The 23,250-nt window shown below is 44.6% G+C and overlaps 2 protein-coding genes across 3 annotated transcripts; one reads left to right on the top strand and one right to left on the bottom strand.

Annotated features, from left to right (window-relative positions):
* The first annotated feature begins 1,392 nt into the window (after positions 1-1,392).
* eef2kmt (eukaryotic elongation factor 2 lysine methyltransferase) lies at positions 1,393-9,217 on the top strand. 2 transcript variants are annotated; one of them, XM_075454205.1, is made up of 8 exons: positions 1,393-1,504; positions 4,379-4,441; positions 4,514-4,594; positions 6,030-6,128; positions 7,265-7,398; positions 7,483-7,727; positions 8,244-8,393; positions 9,085-9,217. In XM_075454205.1, the coding sequence occupies exons 1-8, from the start codon at positions 1,403-1,405 to the stop codon at positions 9,183-9,185; spliced, it is 975 nt and encodes a 324-aa protein (XP_075310320.1). In that variant the 5' UTR covers positions 1,393-1,402; the 3' UTR covers positions 9,186-9,217. The 2 variants fall into 2 exon arrangements, with proteins under 2 accessions (XP_075310320.1, XP_075310319.1); XM_075454204.1 differs by having other exon boundaries at positions 6,027-6,128.
* On the bottom strand, positions 9,193-22,057 carry alg1 (ALG1 chitobiosyldiphosphodolichol beta-mannosyltransferase). The gene is made up of 13 exons (XM_075454203.1): positions 21,753-22,057; positions 20,308-20,385; positions 20,127-20,230; positions 19,889-20,037; positions 19,703-19,792; positions 18,407-18,520; positions 17,290-17,408; positions 15,820-15,858; positions 15,679-15,738; positions 14,062-14,172; positions 12,974-13,088; positions 11,790-11,865; positions 9,193-9,479 (listed from the first exon to the last, which is right to left on the bottom strand). The coding sequence occupies exons 1-13, from the start codon at positions 22,042-22,044 to the stop codon at positions 9,348-9,350; spliced, it is 1,479 nt and encodes a 492-aa protein (XP_075310318.1). The 5' UTR covers positions 22,045-22,057; the 3' UTR covers positions 9,193-9,347.
* Positions 22,058-23,250: the final 1,193 nt, after the last annotated feature.

Here is a 23,250-nt window from a genome sequence, read left to right as displayed (position 1 = left end):
ATTCCATTCAATTGAGAATATCTGCTCTAAATGATTATCTACCCAATCTTTTTACTTTTAAGTGATGAAACATGGCCAAATGTGAGAACTGTGTTATTTAATTGTCTCTCTTCTGTCCACTACAGAGTTAATAATGCTGATAAAATCTCAACAGAACATACAGATACACAATCTGACACCCTTGTTTTGACCTATAATTATATACTGCTGCACCTGCACGCCTTGTATCTGGATCTGTGAAGCGATCTTTGAATATACATATTTTTTATTCAGCCTTGTTTCTTAATTCCTGCTGCACACCAAGGTCTGCATATGGTACAGGGTATAACCAGGGTATAATCAGGGTAAAACCAGGTGGGAATGGGAGAAAATGGGCTGTAAATGTGAGGTTAAAGGTTTAACAGCAGTTTCCATCCTCAAAGTCGTATTACTCCCGTCTTCTTTTTCAAGGTTGTCTTTCTTTCAAGAATGATATCAGCCAACGTCTTCCCCGTGCGCCACATAAAAAAGTGAAAATGCTTTTCAAATAAGCCTAAATCATCCCAGATAAACATATTATATCTTTGTCCTTTATTCCTACCACAGATGGTTATTCAAAGGTGACACATTCGGCCATTTTTAACAATCTAACACAATTTTCTGAGGTCTTATTGAGACGTATGAGACAGGCTTTGGTCAAAAGCAAAGTTAAAGCGGTGGGTTTTTGTCTTTGCACCATGTCGGGCTCTTCTTGTTACTGTTTGCCTGTTTCTGACAGAACTGTGGAATTATGTCAGTTTAAACTGGAGTCAAGGAGCTCCCAGAGAGCTTCAACCATCAAGAAGAGTAAGTTTCTGTATGTTTGTACGTTGGCTGAGGACACACTGTTGACCAACAGTCACGTTTCTTACGTGCAGTTCTTTTTAAATGAAAAAGAAATACAGTATTAAACAAAAGAAGCAACTTACCAGTGGACTCTGTGTGCTGCTGCTGCTGTTAATGAGGAGGTGGTCCAACTGTAAAGAGCTTTATCTCCTCCTGCAGTGACACAGCAAGAAAAGAGCGCCCAAAAAACCCTGCAGCCGGCAGAAATAACTCAACCAGGTTGTTTGTTTGAGTCTTTTACGTTAAAATAACTGAACTTTAACTGTTTCACTTTTAGACAACAATGTAGATCTGTATAAAGTTTGTTTCTTTCACTTAATTGTGAAATATTTGTGTTTATTTACAGCTTTGCTGCTTTATTTTGCTTAATAAAGAAGTTTTAATGTTTGTTTTTGCTTGTTATACACAAATGATCAGTTTTAAAAACGTGGATTCATGAAAAAAAACAAAACGATAGACTACATTACCCGGTAGCTGTAGCGCGAGGTGTTCGCGGTGGATTGTGGGTAAACCGGAAGTAAACAAACACACGTGAGAGATGGCGCTTTCAGAACAGAAAACGATGAAAACTGCGGATATTTTGAGTGAATTCCGGGCTTCGTTTTTCGCCATGAGCCGCCTGGCTTCGTTGCCCTGGACGGTGAGTATGAGACGCCACGCGGAGAGGATCTCGCGCCAAACTTCATTTGAAAATGTGCTTGTTTGTGCTTTGAAGCTTGAAAATAAGGTGTTCACTGTGAAAACCTGACTGATGGTGGAAAACGCGCAAGGCTGCGTCCTTCTGCGTTATTCGGCACAGAATTAAACCGACAGCAGGTCTGAACTCGGCCAAAAAAACAGCAACTATCCACATTAACATGCTGAGAAACGGTCATCGGTTACGTTACGTTACGTGTTCATATCAGAACGTTAAAGTTAATGTTGACAAGGCAACTAAATGTGACAGTAAACAAAAAAGTTTGCTGCCAAATAAGAGGAAGTCAACTGAAGAAACAGGAGTCGATGTTTGTGAGAGAACTGGGGAAATGGAAATGGGATTTCCATCCAGAGAAGCCAAAGTAAAGCATCAGTAACGCCTAAAGAGAAGAGATGGCAGGTAAAGGACAAGAGGAGATGGCAGGTAAAGGACCAGAGGAGATGGCAGGTAAAGGACCAGGGGAGATGGCAGGTAAAGGACCAGGGGAGATGGCAGGTAAAGGACCAGGGGAGATGGCAGGTAAAGGACCAGAGGAGATGGCAGGTAAAGGACCAGGGGAGATGGCAGGTAAAGGACCAGGGGAGATGGCAGGTGAAGGACCAGGGGAGATGGCAGGTGAAGGACCAGGGGAGATGGCAGGTAAAGGACCAGAGGAGATGGCAGGTAAAGGACCAGGGGAGATGGCAGGTGAAGGACCAGGGGAGATAGCAGGTGAAGGACCAGGGGAGATGGCAGGTAAAGGACCAGGGGAGATGGCAGGTAAAGGACCAGAGGAGATGGCAGGTAAAGGACCAGGGGAGATGGCAGGTAAAGGACCAGGGGAGATGGCAGGTAAAGGACCAGGGGAGATGGCAGGTAAAGGACCAGAGGGGATGGCAGGTAAAGGACCAGGGGAGATGGCAGGTAAAGGACCAGGGGAGATGGCAGGTAAAGGACCAGGGGAGATGGCAGGTAAAGGACCAGGGGAGATGGCAGGTAAAGGACCAGGGGAGATGGCAGGTAAAGGACCAGGGGAGATGGCAGGTAAAGGACCAGGGGAGATGGCAGGTAAAGGACCAGGGGAGATGGCAGGTAAAGGACCAGAGGAGATGGCAGGTAAAGGACCAGGGGAGATGGCAGGTAAAGGACCAGGGGAGATGGCAGGTGAAGGACCAGGGGAGATGGCAGGTAAAGGACCAGAGGAGATGGCAGGTAAAGGACCAGGGGAGATGGCAGGTAAAGGACCAGGGGAGATGGCAGGTAAAGGACCAGAGGGGATGGCAGGTAAAGGACCAGAGGGGATGGCAGGTAAAGGACCAGAGGGGATGGCAGGTAAAGGACCAGAGGAGATGGCAGGTAAAGGACCAGAGGGGATGGCAGGTAAAGGACCAGAGGGGATGGCAGGTAAAGGACCAGAGGAGATGGCAGGTAAAGGACCAGAGGGGATGGCAGGTAAAGGACCAGAGGAGATGGCAGGTAAAGGACCAGGGGAGATGGCAGGTAAAGGACCAGGGGAGATGGCAGGTAAAGGACCAGATGAGATGGCAGGTAAAGGACCAGAGGGGATGGCAGGTAAAGGACCAGGGGAGATGGCAGGTAAAGGACCAGAGGAGATGGCAGGTAAAGGACCAGAGGGGATGGCAGGTAAAGGACCAGAGGGGATGGCAGGTAAAGGACCAGAGGGGATGGCAGGTAAAGGACCAGGGGAGATGGCAGGTAAAGGACCAGAGGGGATGGCAGGTAAAGGACCAGGGGAGATGGCAAGTAAAGGACCAGGGGAGATGGCAGGTAAAGGACCAGGGGAGATGGCAGGTAATGGACCAGAGGAGATGGCAGGTAAAGGACCAGGGGAGATGGCAGGTAAAGGACCAGGGGAGATGGCAGGTAAAGAACCAGAGGAGATGGCAGGTAAAGGACCAGAGGAGATGGCAGGTAATGGACCAGAGGAGATGGCAGGTAAAGGACCAGGGGAGATGGCAGGTAAAGGACCAGAGGAGATGGCAGGTAAAGGACCAGGGGAGATGGCAGGTAAAGGACCAGGGGAGATGGCAGGTAAAGAACCAGAGGAGATGGCAGGTAAAGGACCAGAGGAGATGGCAGGTAAAGGACCAGAGGAGATGGCAGGTAAAGGACCAGGGGAGATGGCAGGTAAAGGACCAGGGGAGATGGCAGGTAAAGGACCAGGGGAGATTGCAGGTAAAGGACCAGAGGAGATGGCAGGTATATGACCAGAGGAGATGGCAGGTAAAGGACCAGAGGAGATGGCAGGTAAAGGACCAGGGGAGATGGCAGGTAAAGGACCAGGGGAGATGGCAGGTAAAGGACCAGGGGAGATGGCAGGTAAAGGACCAGAGGAGATGGCAGGTAATGGACCAGAGGAGATGGCAGGTAAAGGACCAGGGGAGATGGCAGGTAAAGGACCAGGGGAGATGGCAGGTAAAGAACCAGAGGAGATGGCAGGTAAAGAACCAGAGGAGATGGCAGGTAAAGGACCAGGGGAGATGGCAGGTAAAGGACCTGGGGAGATGGCAGGTAAAGGACCAGAGGAGATGGCAGGTAAAGGACCAGGGGAGATGGCAGGTAAAGGACCAGAGGAGATGGCAGGTAAGGGACATGGGGAGATGGCAGGTAAAGGACCAGAGGAGATGGCAGGTAAGGGACATGGGGAGATGGCAGGTAAAGGACCAGAGGAGATGGCAGGTAAAGGACCAGAGGAGATGGCAGGTAAAGGACCAGAGGAGATGGCAGGTAAACTGGAGGAAAAGCTCCATGACGAGGCAGAACAGTGAAGAAAGTTGGAGCCTGATTGATATGTTTTATATTTTTTCTGTTTTTCAGTTTGTGGAGGACGACCTGCTCAGCAACGAGTCGTCGGAGTTCATTTCCGCGCTGCTGAAGCAGGTGAGTGGCTCGCCGTGTCGTCATGGTGAACCTGATCCAAACCGTCGGTAACCAGCTTCTTCTGGTCCACAGACGTGTCTCCATCCTCTGTGCCGGAGGTTTCCGCCGTCGGTCAGATTCAGGAGGATGTTCCTCAGCGAGCTCATCAGACGGGTCGGTGGCTCGTCGGCAACGTTCGGACCAAACGCTGTGAACAAAATGTCTGTTCGTGGGCCGATGCTCTCTGTTTCAGAGGAGAAATAGAGGCAGCTTTCTGAAAGAGGAGCTTCATGATGTCGTCACCTGGAATAAAACAAACTTAAAAGCTTTGAGGGCGACTTAATGAAGCTCCTCAGGAGTCCTGGGGTCCGTTTCACGTAGCAGGTTCAACCAACTCTGAGTCTATTCCTGATCTCTGAGTTGATCTACTCTGAGATGGAAAACTCTGAGTTTTCGGTTCCAGAAACGCTGATTTGAGTGAGTTTAATCAACTCTGAGTAGGTTCACCTTGAGTTTAGCGCGTGCTCCACAACTTTAAAAAGCCAGCATCAATGGAGCCCCGATTCGACGAGTCACCATGGCAACGGGGAAGAGGAGGGGCTACGTTTTTCACCAACCTCGAATTGGACATCTTAATGCGCTCATACGGCGAGTTTCAACACGTTTTTAGAAAGAAGTGCAACACCGCTGCAGCTGCAGAAGTGTAAGTTTAAATGTATTAAATCACAATAATATTACAGGAAAACTGCTTGAATGGTGGCCCATTCATTTATTTCATTTAGGTGCAATCCCGCAGGGGAGAAGCGCACTTGGCAGCAGTTTAAGATGAAATATAAAAACATTGTTCAAACAGGTGAGACCTCGGCATGGAGGTACCTCATTCTGATCATGTTTTACACAGTAAAATAAATATTAAGTGGCTATTTGACTGTGCAGTTATTTTATTCCCAACATAACGCTGCTTTCACACACATAAATGTAGGTTAGGTTAATTAGGTTCATAGAGTCTGTTACCACGGTAACTGACCGAGAGCTAAAGTTACCTCTCTCTGTGAAACAGGCTAGAGTTACCTGGGGGTGGGCGATATGGGCAAAAAAAAATATCTCGATATTTTTTAGGATTTTCTCGATAAGGATATTTTGACGATATTCAAAAGAAAAAAAAAATTTAAACTTGCGTGAAGATCACAATAAAATGAACACAAGCATGCAAGTCTAAGCACACACGGCCGGTACAGTGAAACTGCGAATGGCTCATTAAATCAGTTATGGTTCCTTTGATCGCTCTACCGTTACTTGGATAACTGTGGCAATTCTAGAGCTAATACATGCAAAACGAGCGCTGACCTTCGGGGATGCGTGCATTTATCAGACCCAAAACCCATGCGGGGTGCCTCTCGGGGTGCCCTCTCTAGAGTTACCCCTCTTTCTCTGGTTTGAGTTACCTCATTTCAGGGTTAATAAACTCAGAGTTTTCACTAAACCTGCTTTGTGAAACGGACCTCTGGTGTTGTTTTGGTGTGGTTTTGGTGTCTCTGTGTGTTTAAAACGCGTGGCAGCAGAGGTCAAAGCTTCCTCTGACGGGCGCGGTCGTGTCTCCGTGCAGCAGGAGGCGGCGGACTGCGATCCTCTGGACGAGCTGTACGACGCTCTGGCCGAGGTGCTGGGAGCCGAGGAGGAAACCGAGTGCTACAAGAGCTACTTCCTGGTACGAAACACACGTCTCTTAAGCACCAGCAGGAGGTTCGTTTGTTCCAATAAGAGTTAAAAGGAGGAAGAACTGGGCCCTCGGGTGGTTAATTCTGAGGTTCTGTTCACTGAGAAGCTTTTTATTCTTTTAGCTGCTGGGATGGAAACAGTTCCAGGTTTTTACATGTGAGAGAAACTGTGTTAAATTAGCTTTTAAAGGAGGTTTTTCCTTCAGACCCACTGGAGTTTAAACCTGGTTTTCAGGCCATTTACACCTGTAGGGTCACTTTACTCAGACCAGGAGAAACTCATCCATGCATTCATCTCCAGCAGACTCCATCACTGTAACGCTCTTTTAACTGGACTTCCCAAAAAGAGCATTAAACATCTGCAGCTCATCCAGAACGCTGCTGCTGGAGTTTTAACCAGTTTAAAATAAAGCCAGCAGAGCTCTTAGATCCAAGGACTCAGGTCAGCTGGTCCAGTCCAGAGTCCAGACTAAACATGGAGAAGCAGCATTTAGCTGTTATGCTGCAAACAAGTGGAACAAACTGCCAGTGGAGATTAAACTTTCACCAAATGGAGACATTTTTAAATCCAGGTTAAAGACATTTCTGTTCTCATGTGTCTATGCATGAAATCTGCACGCTATCTTTGAACTTATCTGGACTGTTGCTTGTTTTTAAATTCATTTAAATAATTTTATTTTTTTCTCTTTATGTAAATGTAATTTATTTCTACAGCCCTTTACAGACAATCCTTACGGTGTACCAAAGTGCTTTAGAGCAGGTAATAAGAAGAAGTAAAAACAAATAAAAACAATAAAAGAACAGTGAAAGCAATAAAATATAACAAAATCAATTAAGATAAAATAAGATAAAAGTGTCATCATACTACTGGGTATTAAAAGCAATCCTAAATAAGTAGGTTTTTAGCCTAGATTTATATTCTTTTATGTATTTTTAATGCTTCTCCCACTCCCTGCTGCAATGCTTTTATTTTATGTAAAGCTCTTTGAACTGTTTTGTACATGAAATGTGCTACACATAAATTTGATTTGATTTATATTTTTTGCACTGAAGTGGTTGTTCAGCATAAATTGACAGATTTGGGTTTGGACAGGAACATATTTTGGTGCTGTTTCTCGTCCCGCAGCCCGGCGGCGGCGCCGTCAGCCTGCTGGAGAACGTGGCCCTGATCTCAGAGGGAACCACCGGGCTGGTGACCTGGGAAGCTGCGCTGTACTTGGCAGAGTGGGCTCTGGACCACCGGCAGGTCTTCGCTGGCAGGTACCACGTCCTCCCAAAGACAGAATGAAGTGATCTCAGTGGTTTCACAGATTTATGACCCACCGACCCGCCTCCTCGCTGCAGGTCGGTTCTGGAGCTGGGCAGCGGCGCCGGGCTGACCGGCATCACCATCTGTCGCTCCTGCCGCCCGCACAGCTTCGTCTTCAGCGACTGTCACTCCACCGTCCTGCAGAAACTGCGGGAGAACGTCCGGCTGAACGCTCTGAGCGAGCAGACGTCTCCCGCCGCCCGCGTGCACGAGCTGGACTGGACCACCGCCACGGAGGACCAGCTCGCGGAGATCGGCGCCGACACCGTCATCGCTGCAGGTCCGACATCAGATTCAGATCCAGAGAGCATCAGAGTCTTCCTCTTACATGAGACAGATCAGAGTCTTACCAAGTATATTTGTCTCATTGAGTATCTCATTACACTTAATATCAGACACAACTGCCTAACAAGCACCATTTCAGCCAGATATAGGGACTTGTTTTAATACAATACATCTGGAATATCTTGTTAAATGAAAAAGTCTTGAAAACAAATTGTTTTGAGTCACATTTCATATGAAACAACCTTTTTTTTTTTACATTTGAAGAGGTTTTTAAGCTAATTTCAAGATCACTTTTATCTCAAAAGTCCTAAATATCACATCTTATTTCAAGAAATCTTGACAAGCCGATTTTCACTAGTTCCATTGGCAGATTTGTTTGCTTATTTCAAGCATAAACGTCTTTTATTTGTTGTTTTTTTACTTATTTTTGGAGGGGCATTTTTTCCAGTGCTATGTTTTCAGCACGACTGTCCTGAGATGACCTCCAGCTTGTTTCTTCTCTCCGGTGCAGACGTGGTGTACGATCCCGAGGTCGCTGTGAGTCTGGTGAAGCTGCTGTCGAAGATCCTGAGCCGCCCGTCCACCCAAGTCCAACCGGAGATCCTCATCTGCTCCACCGTTAGAAACCCGGAGACGTACGGCGGCTTCAAACAGCAGCTCGGTAAGAATCCACAGAGGACGTTTAAAGGCCGTCAGCTGCGTTTTTAACCATCTTATCTTTTTGTTTCACCTGTAAAATACTCGAAACGGACTCGACTTATTCTCAAAATACTTGTTCAAGCAAAGGGACTCTCGTCTCAGCCCTGTTTTAGGGTTGGAGGCGTAGTAAGTGTTCAACTCCACCCTTTAGGTGAGGTCAGCAGCTACTTACTTAGCTGTAAGCTAGCAGCAGATGCTAGCAAACAATGCTTTCTTAGCAGGAGCTGTTAGCTTAGCAGGAACTGTTAGCTTAGAAGGAGCTTTTAGCGTTAAGCGTTTTAGTGACTAAGTGCGCTATTCCCATTGGCTGTTTAAATAATCCTGCGCGATGACATTGGAACAGAGACCGCACACACATGCGATTGTATTCGGCACAAGGAAAATCCGTAGGGAAATATCAAACATGTTTGATTTGATCCGATGAAACGACAAAATCGTTTGTTGGCTGCTACCGCACACCTTTACGATTCCCATGTGAAGTCATCGGGCCGACAAAAGTCGTACCTTTAGCAGGAGCTGTTAGCTTAGCTCCAACGTGAGAATTCCTCCCGTCTCTCCGAACAGAGAGCGCTCCGACCCGTTTAAAAGAAAACCCTGAACTGTCCCTTTAACAGACGCGTGACGGCTGTTTTATTTTGTGTTTTTTTTGGCAGAAAACGCAGGAATCCACCACGAGGTGATGACGGGAGCGGTCAGCAGCGTGTTTCCCTACAACAGACTCGCTGCTATTGAGCTGATTAAACTGTACAGGTGACAAAATGTAGCACAATAAAGATTTTATTTACAAATGTACATCGTGTCAAAGTGTCCTTCAAACATTCAAGTTTAACCTGCACAAAGTAAAAGATGCTCCTGCCCATCTGGGAGATATTGGTCCTGTAACCCTGGACCCTTCCTGTGGGGTCTCCTTTGTTCGTCACTGAGTGGCGATCAGAGGCAGAACGTTCTGGTCCCAGTTGTCGTCCCAGCGCTGCCCCCTGCTGGTGCGGAGGTTCCTCCTGAAGGCTCCCAGTCTGCCACCTGAACTGGGAAACTGTGAGAGCAGTGACTGGAAACACACAAGAAGTCAACGTCAGAGTCTGAAAAGAAGCTCCAGGTCCTAAATGTGTGCTTTTTAAATCGATAGACGTCGCCCCCTGGTGGCTGGGTGCTGAATATCTTAAACTTCGGGTCTCAGATGAACTGAGGACATTTCTCTGAACACAGTTTACCAGGTCTGGACTCGTACGAACTTGGCAAGTTCGGGTTTGAGGACGGCATGTCATGTTATCTCACCTTTAAGTCTCTAAAGGAGACAGATATATATTCTCTTTGGCAACGTGAGTGCTTATAAGCTAACGTTAGCCGCATTCGGACAGAGCAGTTCTAATAACTGCCCTTCCCAGTTTGCATTCCCACATGAGTCGGACCTGATGGGGACTGATGCGACGCAGCCGTCTGCGACAGCGACGTGTTACTTTAGCGCCACATTCACCAACAAAACAAAACAAAACAATATAAAATCAAAACAAAACAAAACCCGGTAAAGGTAAGGAGAGAAGAAAAAACGGAAGGTTCCTACAGTGGGAGCTAATGTGCCTATGATGGGAAAATAATGTGGAAAGTAGCGGTGGTCGCGTTAGTGGACCTGCAGCACGTGAACCTCCGGCTGGAGGCAGAAGACGATCACCTGGAAGCTCTTAGAGCGAAGCAACATTGCAGGAAAAGAGCACAAATAGGGACAGAAAAGGGCCCCACAAACTGTATCCTGAGCTGAGATAAATTAAACAGCTAATTTGTGGTAAAAATGAGTCACTTTGTAGCCTGTTTCCTTGTAAAACACCGAGTTTGGGCCATTTAAATACGCCACAGAAGCATTATGTGCCCATTTAAAGCCTGAAAGCTGCACTTGTTACACTATGAAATGGTAATTTCCCTCCTCATGCCTGGTTTTCACATTAAAACTCCAGGATGTGGCCCAACAAAGCTCTGTTGGTGTTTATAAAATTATTCTAAAATGTCGTCGTACACTAACTTCGTGTCCAAGGGAAATGTTTGTTCAAAAGTTTACAACAGAGCTGTGGCAGAAAGTGGGCGGTGCCTGATCACCCCACTGGAGCTGACCAATCAGAGCAGAGTGGGTTTTTCCCGCCCACTCTGCTCTGATTGGCCAGTGCAGACTTAGCAACAAACTTATGAAAAAAATAAAAGAAAAATAGGCTGTGTTCGAAACCGCATACTACATACTGATCGATCAGACAGTATGCAGAGCGTATACCCACAATGCATTTCGCTCCTGCCCGAGCCGAAATCAGCCGGTCTGAAGCTGATTTCACTTAAAGGCTGATTTATGGTCGGAAACCAGGTCGTCTGCGTGTGTGTCGCAGTTAACGCAGACATGCCACGCTTCTTTCGCCTCTCTGCCAGCTCCAGTAGTAGCAATATTTCTTCTATTTCTAGATCGATCAGCTGCATCTCAATCAAAGTGCGCATTCGTCCAGTCGCCATTGTTGTTGAATGACCTCCGTAACCGGAAGAGAAACACCCTACCCACCACACCCACAATACTAGCTTGTTCGTGATTGTCCCTCTTGCGTTGTGGCGTGGGATTAACATAGCGCAGACAGCGCTTCAAAAATAGGCATAAATCAAATATAACTGCGTCATGTCTGCGACAAGCTCACTGCGACACACTGCTGCGAGAGTATACACGGCCCTTAAGCTCTAAACTCTGTAAACTTTAGCAACATTTGAAACATTTTCGGCGCTACTAAAGCTAGCCGCAGTGAGCAACGCACTTCCGGTTATTTTCACAAAATAAAATACCCGTTGCCTTTTATCATAGGGAAAGCCATTACGATACAATTGGTGCTTTTGTTTTGAAAACAGGAAGTGAACCTACCCTCGTTGTAGCTAGCTTGAAACTGCCGTTTTGACAGGAAATGACGATCGGCGACGTCACGTTACGTTGCATCTTGGGTAGTTTGAGTATGAGTAGTAACCTCATGATGCATACCCAACATTTCGGAGAATCTAGTATGCATCCGGGAACTTCTCGCTTACTCAAACTCGCATACTAACTCAAAAAGTTAGTATGGGTAGTAGGAGAAGTATGTGGTTTTCAACACAGCCAATTTTTCTGATTCATAAAGCTTCTGCTTTACAAAAAAAGACGATACGTGGACGCAAATGGGACAAAACGAGTCATTTCATGGGGACTTAAGGACGCACGTTAAGTTCAAACATTTTATGGGATAACTTTACACGATTCTTAATGTAAGTGTCTAAATAAAAACATGAGAGTCCAGTCTTAATGCCTGAATGGTTGTTCCTCTCAGTTTGTGTTAATAAGAAGAACTTAACCGGGTCTTAATCTCACCTTAAGCTGCTCGGCGAGCTCTGCCGAGTCGTTAAAGATCAGTCCGTTCTCCTCGTGCTTCACCAGCTCGTTCAGGCTGGAGGAAACACAGCAGACGTGCATCTAATACATGTTTTCAACTTTTAGTTGAAGGCAAAATGGAGGTTTGATACTGTAGGAATGAACAGATGCCGACATTAAGCTGTTACAGAGGAAGGCGTCGGTCCCGTCCACAGCAACACGGACGTTTGGTAAAACAAACTTTCCCCTGCGTTCACATCTCAGCATTCTTTAAAGGAGAACCGCGGTATTTTCAACATTAAGCCTCTTTTCTGAATCGTCTGCAATGTTTTAGAACCCCCCTCACCGCTTTTTTGATGTTTACTGCTGTCTCCGGTATTTGCCTAATTTTGATTCTTCTCAACCTGCTTCAGAATGGCAAGTCATGCGCATGTCCAGAAAGGTCCGTAAAAGCACCATAAACGTCCGTTTTCAAAATAATCAACTCACCGGAGTGGTTACTGGTGTGCACTGGTAATCCATATCACATTTCGTGGCGAAAAGTTGCTTCTGTCGTGTTTTATTTGACATTTTGTACTGGATGTTCGTTGATATTACTCCGCCACCGCTAAGAAAATAGTGCGAGCATGAACGAGCTGCCAAATAAAACACGACAGAAGCAACTTTTCGCCACGAAATTTGATATGGATTACCAGTGCACACCAGTAACCACTCCGGTGAGTTGATTATTTAGAAAACGGACGTTTATGGTGCTTTTACGGACCTTTTAGGACATGCACATGACTTGCCGTTCTGAAGCAGGTTGAGAAGAATCAAAATTAGGCAAATACCGGAGACAGCAGTAAGCATCAAAAAAGCGGTGAGGGGGGTTCTAAAACACTGCAGACGACTCATAAAAGAGGCTTAATGTTGAAAATACCGCAGTTCCCTTTTAAGCATCGGCAACCACAACAACACTGGTACTTTTTACACGTCTTGCCATCTTTGTTTAGCCTAAATGTAAGTTGAATTGTGCTGTACAGATAAACCTGCCTTGCCTTGCCACAGTTCATCTTTCTACACGTTTATCAGCTGATTTATTGGTTTTATTTTGTTATCTACTCTTTAAAAAACGTAGACGCCTCCTTCTTGCTAACTTGCCGCTCCGACACTCGTGCAGACGGATCTGTGGATATTTTTCTCACCAGTTGAAGTGGATGGCGCAGACGGGAAGGCAGCAGCCGAACATGTCCACCACCTTCATGGGCAGATCCAAACCGCTGGACGACTTGTGGAGGCAGACGCCCAAATCTGCCGAACCTGAACGAACACACAAGCATTAAGCTCCATTTATGTGTGATTAGTTGTAAAGTCTTATATTTATTATCTGAGCTCAGAAGGTTTTCCTGTTGTGTAATAAATATTGTTTATGCAGATATGGCCATCTTTGGAGTGTTGGTTGATGAGCACATGCTACCCATTGACAAGATGAACGCGTTTGCATCTTTGCATCTTTGATAGCCCGTAGAAATATAGTTTTACATTGGAAATCCCCATAACCACCCAAAGTGTCTGTCTGGCTCACCGAATTAATGTTTTTCTTGAAATTAGAGAAAATTAAATACTTTTCTAGAGGCTCAACAAGACAATTTCACAAGATGTGGGACCCTCTAATTGAGTACTTTAAAAATCTCAAGACCCTTCCATAAGCCTATGAAGCCCTGAGAGACATATTTGACCTTCCCTAATTATTGACATGTACTTGAATATGTAATGCCCCCATTGTCTGTCATTATTATTATTTATTTTATTATTATTATTGTTTATTTATTTTTCTCAATTTTCTCATCGCTGTATGGACACTTTAATTCTTACTAGCATTACTACTATCATTATTACCGTTTTTCCCTTTATTTATTTATTTAATTTATTGCATTGTTCATGTATTTAACTTTGCTATCTATGCTTATATGTGTTTTTTTTTCTTTACAGCAGTATCTGGGTGTTGTGGGTGGGTGGGTTCTGTTTGTTAAAAAGAAAACAAATCCAATTCAAGATATTGTATTTAAATTAATCTTACTTTGTGCTTTCTTGAATAAAAAATATACTTAAAAAAAAAAAAAAAAATTATATATATATATATATATATATATATTTGTTTATGACTTTTGTAAACAATTTAATCCTGTTTTTGTTGACATTCTACACACAGTGCCTCGGCCTTTATGGATCATACATCAGGACGGATCCTCCCATCCTCACTGAGACTTGTGCCACATGGATAAAAACCAACCTAATAACAGCGGATAGTCTTCTGCCTCCAGCCAGGGCGTGCAGATGTTCACGTGCTCCAGATGCAGGGAGTCGATGAGCTTGGTGTAATGCTCCTTCTGAGGACCTTTACCTGCACACATTAACACATTAACACACAGAATCAGCATAAAGACGTATCTGAAACCTTTCAGGTGGAAATCCAGACCGAGGCGGTTCAAATCCTCTCAGTTTCTCCTCTAATATGACATTATTACACGGATTTTATTGCATTCATAGATGAATTATTTCCAAAGGTTTTTAGTGCACAGCCTTTTCTAAGTATTATAGACATCTAAAACTGGAAGATTACTGTGTAACAGCAGAGCAGAACAGCAGAAAATGAACTCATTTTTAATAATAGATGGAAAGAAACTTGGAAAAGCTGAGCAAACAGCACGAGTTTAGGGATCAGAACTCATATAAAAACTCCTCTGAAGGCTCGTTAGAAGCAGAAGGACATTAATACAAACTGCCAACTCATGTTAGAAACTGTGACAGTTACACAACCTTTAAAAAGACCCTTAAACAACCCAGACCTGCTCTCAGGGGTATCCCCTCCGTCTGTTCCATTTTGTGTATGAACTCTTAACTTTCATGTGAATTAGTGTTTTTTTTGTTTGTTTTTTTTATGTCAGATTTCTGCATGCTATATCCATTTTTCATGGTGTATTGTCTGTATGTTTTTTTTTTATGATACCTGCCTTAGGACAACAGATGAAATTTAGCAACTGTGCTAACTCCGGCATATTTACATTGATTAATGTGCATTGTCCTAATCAAATAATAAATAAATCGCACATATGAGGATCGAGTTAAATCACCAGATAGAAATATGATTAATCAGAGTTTTTGGTGCCTTTTTATAAGAAAAGAGAAGAGTAATAAACAGAAGCTGGACAGGACAACAAGAGGCAGCTCCAACCACAACTGTACAATCCCTAAGTGCAGAACATCGTTTAGACAGTCGGTCTTTTCTTACAAAAGCTGTAAACTCTGGAACTCACTGCCCACAGATATTAAGTCCATCAGTGAGTTTAAATGGTTCACCTTTAAACTTAAATTTTGGCTTAAAACAAACCAAAACTGTACTCACTAGTAAAAATGTGAGAGTGAATGAATGAGATGAAAGTTTGAACTGCACTGTTGTATTTATAGATTAATGTTCTTATAATGATAATAATAATAATAATAATACTAATATATTTGATTTATAAAGCACTTTACATCAATTTAATGACCTCAGAGTGCTACGTTTTAAAACTAGCAAAAAAAACAAACAGTAAAATAATATTAAGATAATATTATGTAAATTATGTAAATTAGCACTTGTTGCTATACTCTGTATGCATCACATCAGCTACAAGCTTTGATTTGTAACTATGTCTGATTGTATTGTCCCTGTCAAATAAACTAATAAAAAATAAATAACTAAATAAATAAATAAAAAAGGTGAAGGTGAGGAGGGAGTCGGGTGGAGAAGAACGTTAACACCGTCGGTTCAAGTTAAAAAGCAATAAAAAACAAACAGTAAGAGTCATCCGTCCGCCTACTGTCTGTATGTAACGATGAAAGCAGCTGGAGGAACACCTGGATTTACCTGTGATCACACAGAGTAACGCCGGTAACGAAGCCCCGCCTCTCACGAAGCCTTCGTACTCTGTTGGGAACAAACATGAGAGCTAATGAGACCCTTTCAGCGGTTTGTCTCGGGCGGGTTTGGGTGTGAAGCGGCCGGTACCTTCCAGAGCCTCCAGCAGGACGGAGAAGTCTTCGTCCTCTGTGGAGGGAAACAGAAACAGGCTGAGTCTGAGGAACCTGAGGAACCTGAGAACCTGAGGGACCTGAGGAACCTGAGGAACCTGAGAACCTGAGGAACCTGAGGAACCTGAGGAACCTGAAGAACCTGAGGAACCTGAGGAACCTGAAGAACCTGAGGAACCTGAGGAACCTGAGGAACCTGAGGAACCTGAAGAACCTGAGGAACCTGAGGAACCTGAAGAACCTGAGGAACCTGAGGAACCTGAAGAACCTGAGGAACCTGAGGAACCTGAGGAACCTGAAGAACCTGAGGAACCTGAGGAACCTGAAGAACCTGAAGAACCTGAGGAACCTGAGGAACCTGAAGAACCTGAAGAACCTGAGGAACCTGAGGAACCTGAGAAACCTGAAGAACCTGAGGAACCTGAGGAACCTGAGGAACCTGAGGAACCTGAGGAACCTGAAGAACCTGAGGAACCTGAGGAACCTGAGAAACCTGAAGAACCTGAAGAACCTGAGGAACCTGAGGAACCTGAGAAACCTGAAGAACCTGAGGAACCTGAGGAACCTGAGGAACCTGAAGAACCTGAGGAACCTGAGGAACCTGAAGAACCTGAGGAACCTGAGGAACCTGAGAACCTGAGGAACCTGAGGAACCTGAAGAACCTGAAGAACCTGAGGAACCTGAGGAACCTGAAGAACCTGAGGAACCTGAGGAACCTGAAGAACCTGAAGAACCTGAAGAACCTGAGGAACCTGAAGAACCTGAGGAACCTGAAGAACCTGAGGAACCTGAGGAACCTGAAGAACCTGAGGAACCTGAGGAACCTGAGGAACCTGAGGAACCTGAAGAACCTGAGGAACCTGAGGAACCTGAGGAACCAGAGGAACCTGAAGAACCTGAGGAACCTGAGGAACCTGAGAACCTGAGGAACCTGAGGAACCTGAGGAACCTGAGGAACCTGAAGAACCTGAGGAACCTGAAGAACCTGAGGAACCTGAGGAACCTGAAGAACCTGAAGAACCTGAAGAACCTGAGGAACCTGAAGAACCTGAGGAACCTGAAGAACCTGAGGAACCTGAGGAACCTGAAGAACCTGAGGAACCTGAGGAACCTGAGGAACCTGAGGAACCTGAAGAACCTGAGGAACCTGAAGAACCTGAGGAACCTGAGGAACCTGAAGAACCTGAAGAACCTGAGGAACCTGAAGAACCTGAGGAACCTGAGGAACCTGAAGAACCTGAAGAACCTGAGGAACCTGAGGAACCTGAGGAACCTGAAGAACCTGAAGAACCTGAGGAACCTGAAGAACCTGAGGAACCTGAGGAACCTGAGGAACCTGAAGAACCTGAAGAACCTGAGGAACCTGAAGAACCTGAGGAACCTGAGGAACCTGAGGAACCTGAGGAACCTGAGAACAGAGCAGCAACATCGGCCTCGGCCTCTCACCTGTCCAGCTGGTGCTGCTCAGCAGCAGCGCCGGCCGCTCCGCCCTCAGAGTCACGCCGCCGTCTGCCGGGTCACGAACAGTGAAGGCCGTCCGCTCCGCCGCCTCCAAACCGTCACACCTGTGAAGGCACGTGAGCAACAATCTGAGAGTCCAGAGTCTGAGATGCTTCTGTTTAAAACTCCTGATACACCCCTCATTTCTTTAGGATTTCCTGTAATCTTTTAAAGTGTCCTGATCAACAGATTCTGGGTTTATGTTCATGTTGGAACATGTTTCAGTGAATCTCTGCAGCTGTTACCATGGAAACATCTGCAGATATTCACCTTAAAGCTGCTCAGAACTGAACTAACTCTGGTTCTGCCTCAGATTCTGGGTTTATGTTCATGTTGGAACATGTTTCAGTGAATCTCTGCAGCTGTTACCATGGAAACATCTGCAGATATTCACTTTAAAGCTGCTCAGAACTGAACTAACTCTGGTTCTGCCTCAGATTCTGGGTTTATGTTCATGTTGGAACATGTTTCAGTGAATCTCTGCAGCTGTTACCATGGAAACATCTGCAGATATTCACTTTAAAGCTGCTCAGAGCTGAACTAACTCTGGTTCTGCCTCAGATTCTGGGTTTATGTTCATGTTGGAACGTGTTTCAGTGAATCTCTGCAGCTGTTACCATGGAAACATCTGCAGATATTCACTTTAAAGCTGCTCAGAGCTGAACTAACTCTGGTTCTGCCTCAGATTCTGGGCTTATGTTCATGTTGGAACATGTTTCAGTGTATCTCTGCAGCTGTTACCATGGAAACATCTGCCGATATTCACCTTAAAGCTGCTCAGAACTGAACTAACTCTGGTTCTGCCTCAGATTCTGGGTTTATGTTCATGTTGGAACATGTTTCAGTGAATCTCAACAGCTGTTACCATGGAAACATCTGCAGATATTCACTTTAAAGCTGCTCAGAACTGAACTAACTCTGGTTCTGACTCAGATTCTGGGCTTATGTTCATGTTGGAGCATGTTTCAGTGAATCTCTGCAGCTGTTTGCATTAAATGAAGAAATGAGGGCTGTTTCAGTCCTCTGCAGTCTGCTGTGTGAGATGGTTTGTGTTGACTTTCACCCTGTGGGCTGAAACTGAGGATGCGTGTCGGCCAGCCTCATGAAGAGCTCATGCTGCAGCTTCACCGGAGTCTCTCTGAAGATGGAGGCGGGTCGGTCGTACAGAGTCGTCGCCCTGCGGTGACAAAACTGTCAGCAAACCGTCTGATTCTTTTGGTTTTGTCCACGTCTTCCAGCTCATTTCCAGACCTTAAAGGGACAGTTCGCCTCTTTTGACATGAAGCTGTGTGACATCCCATATCAGCAACATCATTTCTGAACATCTTCTTACCCCCTGCTGCGTCCTGTGAGCAGAGTTCCAGCCTCGTTTTGGTGTTGATGAAGGTAGTCCGGCTAGTTGGCTGGGGTTTAAAAAATAAAGCGTTTTGCTTCTCAGAACAATATGCGTTCAACAGAGTAATACATTTGCATCACAAAATCGTTCTCCAGGAAAAAGTCTGACCTCACGATCTCTTGGCCCTATTTTCTCTCCCTTCGTATCACTGCCTGCTGCCGCCTGCCGACAGCCGCGCCTGTTACGGTGTTTGCTGCTCGGTCTGCACAGCAGGCAGTGATACGAAGGGAGAGAAAATAGGGCCAAGAGATCGTGAGGTCAGACTTTTTCCTAGAGAACGATTTTGTGATGCACTGGAAAAAATCTAAATCTCACCAAGTATATTTGTCTAATTGAGTATCTCATTACACTTAATATAAGACACAACTGCCTAACAAGCACCATTTCAGCCAGATATAGGGACTTGTTTTAATACAATACATCTGGAATATCTTGTTAAATGAAAAAGTCTTGAAAACAAATTGTTTTGAGTCACATATCACATGAAACAAGCTTTTTTTTTTTACATTTGAAGAGTTTTTTAAGCTAATTTCAAGATGACTTTTATCTCAAAAGTCCTAAATATCACATTTTATTTCAAGAAATCTTGACAAGCCGATTTTCACTAGTTCCATTGGCAGATTTTTTTGCTTATTTCAAGCAAAAACATCTTGTATTTGTTGTTTTTCTTACTTATTTTTGGAGGGGCATTTTTTCCAGTGTGCAAATGTATTACTCTGTTGAACGCATATTGTTCTGAGAAGCAAAACGCTTTATTTTTTAAACCCCAGCCAACTAGCCGGACTACCTTCATCAACACCAAAACGAGGCTGGAACTCTGCTCACAGGACGCAGCAGGGGGTAAGAAGATGTTCATAAATGATGTTGCTGATATGGGATGTCACACAGCTTCATGTCAAAAGAATAAGTTGTTCTGACTGGTGGAGGAGTAACGAACGCCATCAAAGGGAAGTGAAACCTGACCTGATGCCCCAGTTCTTCTGCAGGTCGTCCCTCATGGCGTCGGTGACACACAGGTTGTGTTTGGCCAGAGGGCCGAAGAAGCGCTCGTACCTGCAGGACGGGACAGAAAGCGGAGCAGAACAGAATTTATGTTGGAGAAGAAGACGTCAGCGAGCAGGAAAACAGGTTAACTGCTGCTGTACCGACCACTTGGCCAGGCGGACCACGGGGTGCGCCGCGCCGTGGCTCAGCGCCATGATGGTGTAGCCGTAGTTGTGCCAGTCGATGACGAAGCTGCTGCCGCGCAGGGCGCAGACGAGCCACGCCACCGCGATGCCGGGCAGCCCCGGAGGATTCTGGGACGCAACGAGGAACCCAAGCGGGCCGGTGAGCATCAGAAACTTTGAGCGGCTTTGAAAGCACAGAAGAAGAAAAGTGACCCGACCTGCATCAGGAGGTGAGACGGCAGCTCCATGGTCAGCAGCACCCGGAGCAGCTGCAGCGACTGGGCCGCCACCTTCGTCCCGTAGGCCAGCAGCTTCGGGCCGGCTGGAAGGGCAGCAGAGAGGTTAGCTTAAAGCGAGTCGCCGCTGTTCAGAGAAGACGTGGAACCGCGGCGCGTTTACCTCGAACACCTTTGACCTCTGAGATGGGAACCATCCGGATTCTCTCCTCCTTCAGGACGTCCGGGTGGGGTTTGGTGTCTGAAACAATAACATTTCAAACCCTGCTGACTGTTGGACACGTTTATAAAAAGGTCCTTTTTCATCTTTTCGGGGTCATTTAGCGTCTCCTCTTACGCTGTTTTAAGATTTAGTTTCACATTTCTTTGTGTTAAAGGGATAGTTCGCCTCTTTTGACATGAAGCTGTATGATATCCCATATTATTCGGAGACAGTTAAAATCACTATTAACTAATTTTAACTTTACTCAATTAATCAAAGGTCGTACTAGATTAACTATTTCCTCTGAAACATTCATAGACCTTGTCTTTTCCAATAAGTGTGAGAGAATTCAACAGACGTTCAATATGATAACAGGTCTTTCAGACCATAACTTAATTTTGTTTACAAGAAAGCTATCTAAAAATAGATTTTCCTGTACTAAGAAAATAATACCAGAGCAGATGAGAGTACCGAGGCGGGAGATTCCAAATTTGACACAGGCCCTGAACAATATTAATTAGGATAATTATCTCACTCATAACCATGTTAGTGACAACTGTAATGTATTCATGACTGTTATCCAAGACACAGTGTCTGCATTTACAAGAAAAATCAAAGCAAAACCATCAAAAAAAAGAATCACCTCCCGTGGTCGAACGAAACCATACGGACAATACTGAAAAAACGAGATCATGCTCTTAAAATATCACTTAAAACGAAAAGAGTGAATGATAGACAGAGATTTACTCCTCTTAGAAATAAAGTGGTAAAGGAACTTAGATTTGCAGAAGCAATTTTTTTTATTAATATAATTAGTACTGCAAGACCGTGCAGACCGAGCAGCAAACACCGTAACAGGCGCGGCTGTCGGCAGCAGGCAGTGATACGAAGGGAGAGAAAATAGGGCCAAGCGATTTTGAGGTCTTATTTTTCCTGGAGAACCATTTTGTGATGCAAATGTATTACTCTGTTGAACGCATATTGTTTTGAGAAGCAAAACGCTTTATTTTTTAAACCCCAGCCAACTAGCCGGACTACCTTCATCAACACCAAAACGAGGCTGGAACTCTGCTCACAGGACGCAGCAGGGGGAAAGAAGATGTTCAGAAATGATGTTGCTGATATGGGATGTTACACAGCTTCATGTCAAAAAGGCGAACTATCCCTTTAACCTTATTTTTGCTGCTTCCTTGTGTCACTTTATGGTCTTTTTAATCCAACTGATTCGGTCTCTATAAACTTTTGCCACCTCTGAAGTTGTGGTTTTAATCCTAACTGTCCCTGTGGTCATTTATAGTTCCATCAATGTACATTTTAACCAAGCTAAACTTCAGCTCTTGTGCTTCAAAAACTATTTAATGAAACTCTTTTTTGAATTTTGATTGTTCATATCTGGACAATCTTACCTAAAAAGCCGACAAAAGTGACGTGATATCCGTGTTTGCTGAGGGACAAGGCGTGATACTGCATCCGAGGACTGCGACCGATGTCCCCCAACACCAGCACGCACACCCGCCGGGCCGTGCCCGCGTCCCGGTGCCGCAGGCTCCGCCACCACAGCGGCAGCAACACGGCGGCGACAGCCGGACACACAACCGACCAAGATACACCCGAGTCTGCCCAGTAAAACGCCACCAAAAGCGCCGCAAACAGCGAGAGAACTGCCAGCAGAGCTGCGGAGAAGCCGGGCGCCGCCATGTTTGTTTGAGATGTGTGATGACGCGGCTCAGTAAAGGGGAGGAGCTTCAGATTTAAAGGGACCGCAGCAGTACAGGAAGTGAATACCAAAGTAAAAGTTTTCCTTACTATTTCACAGATTTAATTCGTCCTGTTTCGTAATGTTGTCTTTATTTTCTATATTTTCTTTTGTCTCCGCTAACACTTCATATTTTCATCCATACGTCGGTTTAATTGGCTGATGTGACGGACAAAAATTGTTTAAACAGCTTTGTAAAATTCTGCTCCAAGATAATTGGAATCTAGTTAAAAGTCAAGTTATCTACCTTTTTATCCAATTTATAAACTCATTTATAAACTGCTTCCAGAGAATAAGCTTTGATGCCCTCAGGGTGGCGCTATCATGAGGAAAACAAACCATTATTCTTATTCTTTTAATCCTTCTGTTAGTAGGTTGCTTAATGCTGACAGTAGCTTTTAGGTTTGAGGCTTTATTTTTGACGTCAACTACTGATAATAAAGGCAACTTGCAGGTACCAGATGCTGATCACTGATGTGTTGTTGTGCTAAACTGTTTTTTTAACTCAAATAAACTGATTCGAAAGCCTTTGACTGCGTTCAACACAACAGAACGGAAGCCGAGAGCGGCTTTAATTATTTATTTTAATGCATTATCTTCAGATAACACAGCTGAGAAGCTCCTAACCTCACCAAAAGGGCAGGTTGGAAAGTCTACCTTTAAAACTGATAGTAAACACAGAATTGCTGTTTTATCTGCATTTATTCCATTGAAGATAAGACAAAAACAAGATAAAAACTTGGCTAAGTGTGACGAGGTGAATCAGCTTTCATTCAGCTTATAACTGTATTACAACTTTGGTTTCCAGCCCTGCAACACAACGCTTTGCTTTGTGGTCGCTTAAAATTTGTTTTGGCTTTTGATGGCGTTTTTAACATGACAACAAAGTCATGTGTACGGCTGTGCGTGTGCATGGTTCACATGAGTTTGTTGAGACACTTATACATTTATATATGTATAACTGATGAGTAGATATAAAACTCCTCATATCCTGCATTCAACGAGATGCTAACTCAACTGTGGAGAAAAATTCTGATAAAAATGCTCAGAAGCAAACATGAAGTATTTCTAAATCAAATCAAATCAAATTTATTTATATAGCACATTTCATGTACAAACAATTCAAAGCGCTTTACATAAAATAAAAG

Source organism: Odontesthes bonariensis, chromosome 21 (genome assembly GCF_027942865.1).
Source record: "Odontesthes bonariensis isolate fOdoBon6 chromosome 21, fOdoBon6.hap1, whole genome shotgun sequence".
In the NCBI taxonomy this organism is placed as follows: domain Eukaryota; kingdom Metazoa; phylum Chordata; class Actinopteri; order Atheriniformes; family Atherinopsidae; genus Odontesthes; species Odontesthes bonariensis.
This window is presented reverse-complemented; position numbering and strand designations above follow the sequence as displayed.